Source organism: Ceratina calcarata, unplaced genomic scaffold (genome assembly GCF_001652005.2).
Source record: "Ceratina calcarata isolate Rehan_Ccalc_2016 unplaced genomic scaffold, ASM165200v1 scaffold180.2, whole genome shotgun sequence".
NCBI classification, from domain to species: Eukaryota; Metazoa; Arthropoda; class Insecta; order Hymenoptera; family Apidae; genus Ceratina; species Ceratina calcarata.
In genome coordinates, this window is record NW_017139431.1 from 2,244,232 (window position 1) to 2,258,296 (window position 14,065).

The 14,065-nt window shown below is 40.5% G+C and overlaps 1 protein-coding gene across 1 annotated transcript in view; it reads left to right on the forward strand.

Moving 5' to 3' along the window:
• Cad88C (cadherin 88C) overlaps positions 1-12,265 on the forward strand; it is a 40,210-nt gene extending 27,945 nt beyond the window's left edge. Inside the window, exons 29-38 of the mRNA XM_026810964.1 lie at positions 1,522-1,714; positions 1,885-2,128; positions 2,192-2,350; positions 2,476-2,802; positions 2,919-3,294; positions 3,364-3,589; positions 3,744-3,984; positions 4,063-4,288; positions 4,397-4,724; positions 4,812-12,265. Coding sequence (XP_026666765.1) covers positions 1,522-1,714; positions 1,885-2,128; positions 2,192-2,350; positions 2,476-2,802; positions 2,919-3,294; positions 3,364-3,589; positions 3,744-3,984; positions 4,063-4,288; positions 4,397-4,724; positions 4,812-11,343 — 8,852 coding nt within the window. The 3' untranslated portion in view covers positions 11,344-12,265. The remainder of the gene's footprint in view (positions 1-1,521; positions 1,715-1,884; positions 2,129-2,191; positions 2,351-2,475; positions 2,803-2,918; positions 3,295-3,363; positions 3,590-3,743; positions 3,985-4,062; positions 4,289-4,396; positions 4,725-4,811) is intronic.
• Positions 12,266-14,065: the final 1,800 nt, after the last annotated feature.

The following is a 14,065-nucleotide window of genomic DNA, read 5'->3' on the forward strand; positions in this document are numbered from 1 at the left end:
GTACGAGGTCATACAATAGTCGCGCGTCCTCAGCACATTAATTCAGCAGAAAATTTGATTGCTTCAACAGCAGAAATCAGAGTGATTTACAGAAGGTGTAATTACAATTTCTGGCTTCGCTATCGGTAAACGAATTACACACAGCCACGCGGACACACACACACCTGTCCGGTGACCTGATTCGCCAAGAATTATCCACACGATGAGTAGTGTTTCGAATTAATTTACCACCACCCGTTACGGTCTTCCCTAAAGCGTTAAAACGTCGTGGATTGATTCATGCTGCTATTCTACGCGGCGAGGAAAATTACGTATGCAATTTCGATGCAATGAAAAATAGACGAGACCACGTGCACCGTGGCTGAAGAAACACCGACGCGCGGGGAAACACATCGGTGATCGATAAGATCGTACCTGTTCTTAGGTCCCGCTTGAAAAATTTGTCTCGGCTGATAGCATCTGCTCATTCCGTGCAGTGAATTTTCCAAAGTACTCGAAAAGACAGAGGGTCGTTAAATAAGGAGTCGGCATTACTTATTCCCAACGTTACGTCGCTGCTTCAAGTTTGAGGTGGAAGATCTTTTTCACGGAACCGAAAATGAGTCAGACGAGGAAGTGGTAACCCCGATGGGGTAGTGGTCAGAAGGAAAGTCTTGACGTTCTACAACGGCGGTATCGATCGGACTTAGGGGTCAGTCTCTGCTTTTCAGGCTGCGATGCTTATCATTTCGTGACACGAACCATGCGACCTCTTCGCAGTCGCGGCGTGCCACGGCGAGGATAAAGGGTAAAAAGAAACGCAGAAATAAAGAAGATAAACGCGTTTATTACCGTCTCGAGACGTTAAGGGGGCGAACCATGATTTTACGCAGGGTGGACTTAACTGTTTAATCACAGCCGGTGTTTCGAGTTTACTGTAAAGATTAACCGCGTAAAATATATTTTCGTTATCAGATACTTGTCTGAAACACGAGATTGATAAAATATGAGATTGTCAATTGATATAATTACAAACATAAAGAATATAAATCAATTGTTTTTCACTAGTAAAATGACTACGAAGTAATGCATAGCCTTCATGTTACAAATAATATAAAACAAATGAAAGTAAGGAAATATGAGCATAGGTAACGAAGAATATGTGATAAGAACAGAAACATATCCAGTAAACGATGCATATTAATGAGGGCAATTTCTTTCGTCAAATTTCACCTCGTGATATGTTATGGAAAATTTCTACCGCCAGACATGCGTGCTCGATAAGTCATACATAAGTAATAAGGATCATTGACCGAAATGTTTTATTCATGACTCATAATATAAATCTAATTCGATAACCAGCACCGAGTATAGTTCAAACATTCAAAATTCCTCCAAGAAGCACAAATACACAGAGAAAAATACAATACCTATCAAATATAAAAATTTAAAATAAATTATATTTATCATAGCGACGTGTAAGAAATAATTCTCATTATGCTAATAATTTTTATTTCATTTAAAGTTTTATTTAATTGATAGGTGAAATCACTCTTGCTAGACCGTTAGAGGAGCTCACGCAAATTACTCACGTTGGAGCTCCCGTCGTACTTACTGTGGTTGCCGAAGAAATTAGAAGAAGTAGAGACGAGCCTCCTGCTCAAGCAACAGTCGTCGACGTTGGATTCCTTCTCGGAGAACCCGGGATCAGTCCACCGTACTTCGAGAGCGATAAGTTGGTACCTGAAACATGAGTCATTTTTCCTTTTAACAAAAATTTTAAATACATGCCCCTCTTCTTTTCATTATAATAATTAAATATATAATAATCAATTCTGCTATACAACAATGACTTCCATAATAATTTTATTGTATGATTAAGATCAATTCAAATTTCTCTTGCAGTTACGTCGCAACGATAGATGAAAATCCTGAACCAGGAACTGTGATCAACTTTGGCGAGCAATACACGACCAGAGTGAGGGACGAAGATATCGGGAAAGCGGGAGTATTCGCATTGAAACTGGAAAACAACAACAATACTTTCGAGATAAATCCGACGGTCGCGGAACGGACAGCAGACTTTGTCATAACAGTTCGAGACAACGCGCTTATCGATTACGAGTTACATAAAGATTTGTCCTTCAAGGTACTAAAAAATTACGAACGTCTTTAATATTTCATTCCTCGGTAAAAACTTTATGAAACACAGATTGTAGCTCAAGAAGTTGGGCCAGCAACGAATTTGTCAACCTGGGTGCCAGTTACGATTTTTTTAAGGGATGTTAACGACAATCCGCCGGTGTTCGAAGAAGAATCGTACGAAGTTACACTGTCTGAGAACGTCACTGCAGGTTCTCGCGTGGTTCAGGTAAAATATTTTTGATCATAAAATCGTTTACGATTAAGAAAATATTATGTAACATCTGTAACACGTGTATTGCATTATATAAATTATAAATATATATATTTGACATATATATTTTATAATAATAGGTCCATGCGACGGATAAGGATACAGGAATTTATGGCAGTGTTCGGTACACTAGCATAACAGGTGAAGGGAGCGAAGCATTCACTATGGATCCTGACACAGGATTAATAACCGTTGCCATGGGTTCCTCGCTGGACCGTGAAATTGCAGCAAGACTCGTTTTATCCGTCGAAGCCCGAGACGAAAACGGCAACGGTAACAGAGGCGTCGTTCCTTTAATAGTCAATCTGCTTGACGTCAACGATAACGCGCCTGTATTCGAGAAGGAAGTGTACGAATTTATGTTGAACTCTGACCTGACTAATTTCACATCACCGGCTTTCATAAAGGTACGTTCATAATCTTATGAAATTTATTAATAAATTATTGACTGATGACTAATCTAATCTCTTTAAACAAAAAAATACCATTTTCAACAATTTTATATTTCTATATTTATTCACAGGCTGTTGATAACGACGCAGAGGCACCTAATAACGTAGTTAGGTACGAGTTAATTCATGGCAATTATGAAAACAAATTCTATCTGAACGAAACAAGTGGCGAACTAATTCTACGTTCGCCAATTACGAAGATTAGACGAAAGAAGCAGAGCGCATTCGAGAAGTCGAAGAAATCTGGAGTAGAATTTATTAAAGATCACGGGAGTATATCAAAATCCATTCCTCATGCAAATAAAACTGAATCGTCAACGAGTGCCCACACTAAGACTAATTTCGAGAATTCCACTGAAGATATTATGATTGAACCGATAAAGAAAAGAAGAAGACGGGCTAACGATGATGCGTTATACACTCTCACTGCCAGAGCATACGACTTAGGTAAACTAAAATAAAGCTGTTTACTCTGTTACGTTCATTCCTCTTATACAGTGAAAATCTAAAAACTAGGTGTGCCTCATCTCTCGAGTGTCACGAAGATCATGATCATCACTGGAATCGCGATGGAGGCTCGCATAATGATGTTCGTAGTGCAAGGAGAGCAACCAGATTCGTCGAAGACTGCTGCAGCTTTGGCTGCCATAACTGGCGGCCGAGTTACAGTATTAGAAACTAGACCGTACGTCCAACAGAATTACACCGGAAGTCCTGGTTCTCTACCCCCAGGAGGGAAAAAGTTAGTGATACACGTCTATTAATAATTTTATTAATTTACAACACTTAGTAAATTATATTTCAATTGTCCATTCGTTTTTGTTTCATTTAGTATTTTATGTTCCTCGTTTCTGTATGCGATCAGCCGTGAAAAAGATTAAAATGTGCTACTTTAGGAGCATTATTGTAGCTCGTGTCGAGCAAATAGAGGCAGGCGCGCCTTTGGTAGACGTAGAGAAAATACGTGAAACGTTAGCCGCTAATGGGGTAGGAATCATCGCCGGGACGGAGACGATCATGAATGCGACGCACGTTGATAATACGAAACCACCGGTTGATGGGACTACCCGTCACGCGAACGACGGTCAGGCAACTGTTATTAACAATACCATTACCACTGTTCAAAACGAGGAAGTAGTAAGTATGCATAAACGAGAAAAAAATTACCTTCAATTACGATTAAAAATGAATTATTCGGGTAAAAATATGTTTTAGACGGTGTACAAAGCAGAAAATAAATTACTATTTTGGCTACTGATCATTTTGGGTTTACTCATGCTTATGGCAATTGCCGCATTAATTATCTGCTGCATATGTCCCGGCTGTCCGTTTTACATGGCTCCAAGGAAAAGACGAGTGCATTCATCGGAGACGTTAGTCGTACGAGCTGATGGAAGGCCGAAACGACATCTCCATCGGCAACCCGCAGTAGCTGCTGAAGGTAATTAATTTCGGAATGCTACAAGTCCGGTTCTTAAGTAAATTGTATTGAATTGTTAATACAACTGTCGCATTGTCACTATCGCTATAATGACGCGTTATGTTTAAGTGTCGTGGAATGGAAGGAAGCAAGCGTGGAGCGCCGATCCGAGGCACTGGCAGTTTAATAAGAGGAACGTGAAGAACTGTTCTCTTCCTGGTGACGTCGCACATATCTCCGGTCAACCGAACGAAGTTCAAATGAACATTGAAACCCAGAGGCTCAGAGACGACCCTGCTTACGACCGAAGGAGCAGAGTGAACGAGCAGGAGAGAATATACATGGAGGATATGGAGAATCGTAAGGCGAGAGCTTATGGAACGGCAGAACTGGATTCGTTGCAGAGACATGAGATGGAAAGGGGATCGGATTTACAACACCAAGGTTACAGACAAAGGTATGAATATTAATTGTATAACAAGTATTATTTAAATACAGAATTAAGTGAATGATTTATAAGAGATTACAAAGAATCTGTCTTTAGATTCATGGAACATGACATGAACGGAGAAACAGTGAGAGAACAGCACTTTTACCGCGAAGGGAACGCTGAAGTGCTGAGACTGGTGACTCGAGGCCAAGTAGAGGACACGAGCCACCCTCACCATCACCACCGGCCAACGCTTATAGTAGACGGCAAGGACATAATTCTGCAAAGATTTATAGAGGACCAAAACTCGAGACACGAGTTATCGATGCAGGACATCGAAGCAGCTCGTAGCATGGAGTCGCATCAGCGGCCGAAGGAGGTTTGCCAACAGCAGCCGCCGGAGATCATTTTAATCCCTGACAGACTGGACTTAGGTCACAGGCAACATATCGAGGAGATAGGACCGAACGTTCAGAGGCTGGTAATCGATCACGGTGATTACGGATCGCAGAAGATGGACAGAGAATCATTGAGGCAGGAGAAGCAGGAAGCAGCTACGATAGTCACTGAGAAACCTCCGATCGCCACTAAAGAGAGCGGGACACAGTATCTTCACGATTTGGAATTGGCGAGACAGAACGCGTTGTTGACTCGATTATTGCTGGAAAGGGAGAGCCGTCGCGCGGGTGCTGGCGCGGCGATGGACTCCGCGAGTTATCTGGAGACTCAGAGCCTTCCTGGGCAAGTGGCCATCGCTACTCAGACTGACAAGACTGCGGCTACGCAAACAGACCGACACATCAAGAGCAGGAGCGATAACGACGAATCGGACGAGGAGTCCAGATACAGGAGGAAACTGAAATCCAGGAAAAAATACGCGGACGGTGACTGGAGGAAATCTCGCACGCTCTGGATGAAATCACCGATCGAGGAAGAAGGTAGTCCTTGTTTCGACAAGCGATTGAACATTCTGAGGAAAAAAGTGAGGGAGGTAAAAGAGGGGAGGATCCCCTTGGAGCCTGAAGTGCTCAGGGAAATCTCGGACTCTTTGGACGGGAATGGGAGTTCTTGCAAGGGAGACGAAGAGGAAACCATGCGGAGGTATCGGAAATCGACTGAACAAACGAGTATCAGCTACAAGGTATTGAATGAGAAGGAGAGCGGCTCGCAGTCTTCCGAGGAAGCGCGGAAGGAGAAACGGCAGAAAAGTTGCGGCGACGTGATGGACGATCAGAAACTGAACGCGACCGAGTCCACTACTTCGCCGGAAATGAAAGTTCAACGCGAGAAACACGAGAAGGCGGTGAAGACTCCAAGAAAGGAGACGAAGTCGAAGACACAACAGAAGTCGGATGGAATGATAAAACCGAGTTTCCGAATACTGGAAAAGGAGTTTACGATGCTCACGAAGAAACTGAGCAAATTGGGCGAGAAGAAATTTCAAGAAAGCACAGGCAGTGACAGTACCAGTCAAGAGAAATCGGATTCGTATTCGAAGGAGGTGAAACGGGACTCGGATCAGAAAAGTTCGAGGAAGCCGGACGCTGCGAGTTGTCAGAAACTAGCTTCCGATATCACCGCGGCGAAAGTTGATAAGAAAGAGAAATTGAAAAAAGAGTCGGCTATAGCTAAAACAAAGCAGAAACTGAAGTATCAACAGTCTCAGGTCATGAGCACGGGAAGTTCGGAGTACGACGACGCTTTTGATAAACCAAAGAAGTTAAGTGGGCCCCGCCAAGAAACTATGAGACCAAAGCAATTAACGAGTACCCAAGGACACGCGAAAGTAAGACGTTTGATAGATCGGCGAGAACTTAAAAAACAAGTGGCCGAATGTCGAGACGAGAGCAGTGAAAAGAAGAAGGAAACGTCGAAGGGCGATCCGAAGTATGAAAAGGGGAAAATGACGACACGTGCTCCGAAATTGGCTGCCATATCCCGTAAACAACATGTGGACGAGACGAGTACCAGTACAGAAGAAAAAAAAGACGAGAGAAACATAACTACTAGAGCGGATTTCGGCAAGAAGAGTAGCACAGACTTCTCGGACACGAATGGTACGTACGGGCGCAAGGGGAAGACCTTGATAAAGAAAGTGATTCAGAGGTTTAGCGATGATTTTGTTGAGGAACCGCAGAAAGAGACTGCAGACCAGAAGGTGAAGTCTACTATGGGAGAAGATCAAACGGCAAAAGTTGTGACAGAACAATTCATTGCTAGTGAGAAAGCTGAAGCAATGCAATTGTCAGAAAATGGATTCGAAAAAATTAAGGACTCTGTTGAGAAACCTACAAGGCCTGAGGAACATGTAAGTGCAGAGGAAACGATGGGAGGAAGTACGGTCCGTGAAGGTATGCAACAATTAATTAAAGATCAGATGATTGTAGGTTTAGTTTCGACTATGGAAAAAGAATTAATTGACAAAGACTCGGAACGTGATTTAAAAACTGACACAATTACATCAACCAAAATGGAATCTAAAAAAATGCAGAAGGAAGGAAAACCAATTGATGTCAAAGATGCAGATCCTGATGATGAAGTTAAAACGAAAGCAGAAAAATATAAAATAGCAGACGAAACAGATAAATCAGAAATTGATGACTTTAAGAAGCAAATTGAAATTGAGAAGCAAATTAAATCTGACCATGCAGAGAAAGTAGAAAAGCAAAAGCTAGGGATTGAAGAATTAGATGGTAAAATGGCAAAAAAATTGAAAAGTGAAGATATTGATACAGGCAAGGAAATTCAAGGTATTGAAGACGAAGATAAAATTAAATTCGAAACAGGCGAATTAGAATTGCAAGCATCAGTGGAACAACGAAGTAATGGAAAAGTCGATTTGGTAAAAACAGTTAAAGAATCCACTGAAAAAGACACAGAAAGTGAAACATCAAGTGATAAAGATAAATTAAAACAAGTTATAACGAGAAAATTGAGTGATAAAAAAGAAGATGGAAGTTTTGGAATTGATGAAACAGAGAGAAAAGATATTGTCGAAAAAGAAAAGGAAGACATAAAACACGTGACTGATGAACAGGAAAAAACGATTATTGACCAAAGTGCGATTGAAGAAGTTACGTCAAAAATTAAGGATGAATCTCAAGTTGAAGATAATATTTTTTTGGACGAAGACAAGAAATTTGATAAGCTGCAAGATATTTCAAAAATTGAACAAATTAGTGATAAAGCAGAGGCTATTATAAAAGACACAACTGAAGATCATAAAATTACTATACAAGAGGCTGAGGATCGAGAATTTAAGGAAGAAGCTAAAGATTATAAAGACGACAAAATGGCTAAAGATTATGAAGCTCTGAAAGAGGCAACAGAGGAATTTGGAATTATTGATAAATTAGCTAAACGCACCGAAGCTATTCATTTTACTCCGGACAAAACAGTATCTGATAAGCAAAAAGATATTTCAGTGGCTGTTGACAAGAGTGATACAGAAACTATTTTTTTAGATAAAGAAAAAAGCATTGATGAAGGCGTAACGATTACTGAAATTAAAAGTGATGAACACGAAACAGAACGAACAAATGCTATATCCGACGATCAAAAATCTGATGGGGATAAAAAAAGTATTCCTGCTGACAGAGAAGAAGCTCTATCTGGAGAAGATTACAAAATGAGTATAGAAAAAACTATTTTCACTGATAGTGAAGGAATTTTACGTTCTGGTACAGATGATTCTGAAGTTAAAGAAAAAGAGGAACAAAAAAAAGATACAGATCTGAAAATAATTAAAGAAAAACAAGAAGCTGATCGTAAAATAAGTGAAGAAGTTGCAAAAATACCAAAAACTGATGAAATTAAAATTATTCCAGGAACCTCAGGAATTGGAAAACAATTAAAAATTCAAGAAGATATTCCTATAAAAATAAGTCGTACTGATAAGGATGAAGAAATTGAAAAAGATTCATCAAAGATATTGATTACTCAAAAAGAAGGTAGCAATGGAACTGATGTTACAAAAATTCCCACTTCTACTGCTGATGATATGGAAAAGAAAATCCACCCATTAACAGTTGATGACCACATTATCGAAAAAGATACTACTTCTCCAGATAAAGATCCGAGCGATTCCTTAGAAGAAAAATTAGTAAATGGTAAAGAATCGATTCAAGTAAGTACCGAAACAGAAATTGATATTAAACACCCACCTACAGGCGATAAAATTCTAGAAAAGGATTTGACTCAGTTACCCTCTGGCGAGAAAGATAAGAGTGGAGCAGAAATTTCTATAACTGATACTGTTGAATCTCTGACTTCACGAGAGTATCAAAAATCATCACAAGTTGTAGAACAGCAGACAGATGATAAAATAATGAAAGACGATATCAGAAAAGACACAATTCCTACCGATGATAAACTCGTAACAGACCTTGACGCGGCTGAGAAAATCGATATTCCTACAGAATTAAAGAGGGAGGAATCAGGGGAAGGTAAAGAAACCGATGGATTGTTAAAAGATGAAATAAGTCATTTAACATTGGAAGAATCTACAGACAAAAAGGAAATTGACAAACCATTGAAAGATCCAACGACGTCGTTACCAGAGGCGACAGAGGAAAAAACGAAGACAACGGCGGAAAAATTGTTGGAGGAGACACTCGAAGCGAGCACGGAATTCAGGGATGTTCCGGATAATGAAACGACAGACGAGAAACTGGCACAAACTACTGAGAAGGAGGAGCCGGATAAAGCGAGCGGCAGTTTTAAGGGAAACGGATCGCTTGAAACATGTTCGCAGACGTCTGGCGGGACAGAGAAGGAGAAGTTTGCGTTCGATTTTATTACTCGAATGGGTTCCACGGAAATATCCGAATTAGAAAAGCGGTCGAAGTCAGCCAGCGAGAGAACTGAATCGCAGGGAGCGGAGCAATTCGTAGACGGAGAAACTTTCTCTGTGAAAGGGGATCAAATTAAACCAGTCCTGAAAGAACAATGTGGGAAGGATGTGGAACCGATGACTGTTAGAGACGAAATGGCGGGGCAGGTACAGATAACCGAGAAGAAAATTGACAGAACTGTATCTCCAGCGGAAGTCGAAAGGGAGGAACCTGTAGAAGAATACGCAGACGTAAGCCTCCCACATTTTACAAGTATAATAGATACAATGGATGATTCTGAGGATAGCGATTCATCGAGTGATGTTTCCAGGAAGACAACGTTGACAACCAGACCGTATCACACACCTCGCCATAGGGTTCGACAATTTTCTGACAGAGAAGGCAATGAAGCGGTAGAGATAATTGAAACTCAGAGCGCGGAAGAAGAAGATACGAGGTTAACAATGAAGTTGGCAGAAGATGAAACCACGGAAACGACAGAGGGAGAAATAATTGGCAAAGATCACGATACAAGTGTCGAGTCGTCAATGGAAACAATTGAATCAGTTAAAGATAAAGATGAATTCAGTGAAGAGGATAGAGCTTTTATGCAAATACAATCACCCTTTCGTGATGGAAAAATAATACCAGCTTGTACAGATGGTACACAACAGATTAAACGAGAAAAGTTGAAACATGATCCAATTGATAAAAAATCCTCAGTTTCAGAAACTGACAAGGAAACTTCAAGACGCGCTAAAGATCTGAAAGATACAAAGACGAGCGATACTCAAGGGACACCCTCAATATCTAAACCCCCTAAAGCTGGAACCTCAAAAGTGTTTGGGAGGAAAACGAAAGAAGTACAGAAAAAGAGAATATTTTCCCAGAGAACGAAGAAAGGTTCTTCTGAGGAATCTTCAGAAGAGAAAGCTCATCATCAGGAGCCAACTACGAGCCAATTTAGGTATCGAGCGCGCAAGAAACCCTCGCAGGACCAATCGACGCAAAAAGATAAGGACTTAACGAAGCAATCGAGGAAAGTGGAAGACGAATCGCAGCGGAGGCAAATATCGAGGCTGAGGGTTGACAAAGATAAAAAGTCATCTAGCAGTGGCGAGAAGCATCCGACACCACCAAAAACAGGGGAGATCGATACGAGCAGAGCGCAGCCAAAGTACATGGCATGGTACAAGAAGAATCGAGAAGAGATGGAGAGAAAGAGGGCGGAATTGATGGCGACGGATGACGAGGAGCAGCTGCCGCGATGGCTTCGACGAAGTATGAGAAGCCAAAGGGAGGCGGAGGACAAGAAGTCGACGACCGATAAGACTGACACGACTCCGCGAACGAGACGTAAAGTGAAACCCTTAGTGAACGTCGAGTCCGAACAGTTGAAGGCTATAGTTCGACAAGGCAGAAAATTGAGGAGGGCCGAGGGAGGCAAGAACGAAGACCCGCCAGTTCAAATATTCGCGACGACGCCGCCCGCCTTGCCGCAGACAGATTCGAAACATCATTTGGTGCAGCATTCCGAGTACAAATACGAGAAGACACCGGTACCATTTTATCTTCACCCACCGCCGGCACCGCACCCCTCGCCGCAATTGTCCCCGCAACATTTCGAGATCCCTCAGACGATGGAACGCGGTCGTACCGATGAGGATTTCGATTCCGGAATCGCGGTTTCGTTACAAGGTGGCAACAGGTTACGGCACCAACAGCTGCTAGAGAAGAAAAGCGTGTTCGATATCGCGTACAGCGAGGCCGCGCCCTCGCAATTGCGATCTGATAGCACCACGCCTCCGTCCTAAACAGAAACGACGGACTTTCCGATTTCTAAAATCCGTCCTTAACAGATAGACTACGAAAGTATGTATCGAATTAAAATATACAGTGGCTATAAAAAGTATTCACATATGTTATATGTATTCTCTATTGGAAAACCTTCTCATGTTACGAAAGATTGTTCTTAAAAACTATTAGAATTAAATGTACTCATTATTACTAATACATATTTGTTATATTAGTGGAACTATTTTTTACAGCCACTGTGAATTAAATAAAAACTTGCGAGAGATCGTGTAACTATTCAATCAGATCATCGTGAGCAATTCCAGTTTTAAATTTCGTCAAATATAGAAATAACATATCTCTGTTGTTATGGAATGTATTATTACTAATATGAGACGAATACTGTTAAACATTTCTCAACTTATACGTTTTAGGCGTCAATTATATTTGTGAATAATTAATTAATAAGTAAAAATACTTACACATACAGAAACTGATGAGTAATGTACAGATGCGCAGAGAAATGATTCATTTTATTGTCGATTTATCATCTTCATCAGAGATCACAAACTGAATCGAAAAGGACTAAATTATGCACAATACACAGGGTTAACTTCATCGTAAAGTAGATTCTGAAAATCATTTATAGGGAGGATAGTACATATCACATTTTAGAATTTACACTTTGATAGAAACGAACCTAAAACAGACATAAATGCGAAAATGGAAAATAAGGAAATTTATAACTGAATTGAACGTGTTAAATAATTATAGATACATGCGTATACATAAAAACAAGCAACAACAGATCTAATGCACAAATTTCTTATAACTCGTTTTTCATTGATGGAACATATTTGTTAACGTATCGAGTACGACCTCCAAAGAATAAATGACCCATCGATCCGATGACCAATTTTATAAGTATTATTACTGTTATTCCAATGTTACGATGTTTATAATTACATATATTGTAAATAAATGCATATGCATTCAATTTCACGTGTTATTTTATTATTATTCTCATGTTGTTACGGCTATATGTAATATTTCATGTCCCTACGATTTCTTTATCAGATTGATATTAATTAATATAACATTCCAGGATTGAAGCTTCGCAAGAAACAAATTATACTGGCTTATGCCCAATCACGGTGGAAGTAGCTTCTGCTGTTCCTGCTTTTCTGTTACAAAAATATCCTTGATTCCGACATTACCAGCTCTGATATCGTTTACCGACCAGCTTTATCCGCGCTCGAGCATTTAACTTAGGAGATACTATCAGCACAGACTAGGTACATCGAGCAGAGATCTCCTCGGTGGTAGGTACACGGAGTAGACCTTTCACCTTATGGACTCTTGTCACTGATCTCTATAGAGCACTGGATAGTGGATGTGCAACCTAATCGAAAGATTTATGAATATTTGCTCCATCTGTATTTATCGATAGTCGTGTAAGATCATGCGGATGATTTAAAAGAAGCTGACCATTGATTTTATATAGCCACCCCCAGGATTGATTATTTACTTAGGGATTCTTAAATTAAAATACCAGGATCTGTTTCTGTTCATTTGTTAATCACAATTCATCTATTTTTATAATACATTACTAGATTTCGTAGTATCATGATCACTTTCTTTAATTTATTGATGAAATAATATGAAAATTGCCGTTGGATATGCCAATAACATACTCTCGTCGAGACGTCTCGCTAAATATCTCCTTGAGACTCTTATGCTGTGCCTACATCACTGACAGTTCACGAACAGTTCGCTAATAATAAGTATGATCGCTGGAAATATGGACGTTTTAGTGAACAACGTTCGCTCGCAAAGCGGTGCATCAAAGGATCCATCCCCAAACACAAAGTGTATGTGATCTAACGAACTGTTTGCAAGCTGTCAGCGAACAACTCCAGCTACCGTAAACGCGGGTGTTACCAAGGCGTGTGTTACCTGCTTGCCTCGTCTTGAATTGTGAAATGATTACACTCGTGTGAGTGGATGTTCTCGAATTTGGAACCAAGCGAAGAACTACCAAGAGTAAAATCCTTTTCTCGTTTCTTTTAATTCTGCTCGCATTTAGTATACCCACGCCGCAAATAGTACTTTATTTGTCACATTTTGCTTACAATTAGGTATCATGAGTAGAAACTGCGGTTCTGGTCAAGCGATTGACCAGACCTTGGGTCCTGTACCTGGATGACCTGGCTCGCTAGTCGTGGGATTGTTTCTGTTCCATGAACATGTGCAGTAAGGTCGGACCGGACCTGGTCGACGGTAAGACGGGATGGTTGTGGTCAGAGCACTCCTACGCAAAGGCATGATCATCCTTGTGCAGAGCCCTGCTCGACCCGAACTTTGGCTACCCAGTGCATAATCTGATATTTTCTGCTTAGCTTAGCTTTAAATTAGAGTTAGTAGTTAAAGTCCTGTTCGTAATTGTATAAAATCTCCTCCCATATTCGCTTCATATAATAGAGTAGCAATTTAATAGGGAAGGGGGCAGTAGGGTAGGTAGTGTCCACTGCCCGAGTCTCGAACGTAGCACCTCCACACGGTGAGACCTGAGTTGGCAATGATTGCAAAGAGTAGACTTTGCAAACGAAGAACTACAATCTAGTTTAAGAATCTCTGTATCTTAAATTTTATACTAATTTCTAAATTCTGATTAATAAATGAATGAAAACGAATTTTGGTATTTGTATTTCACGATCGTTGACCGAATTTTTTACAATAAAT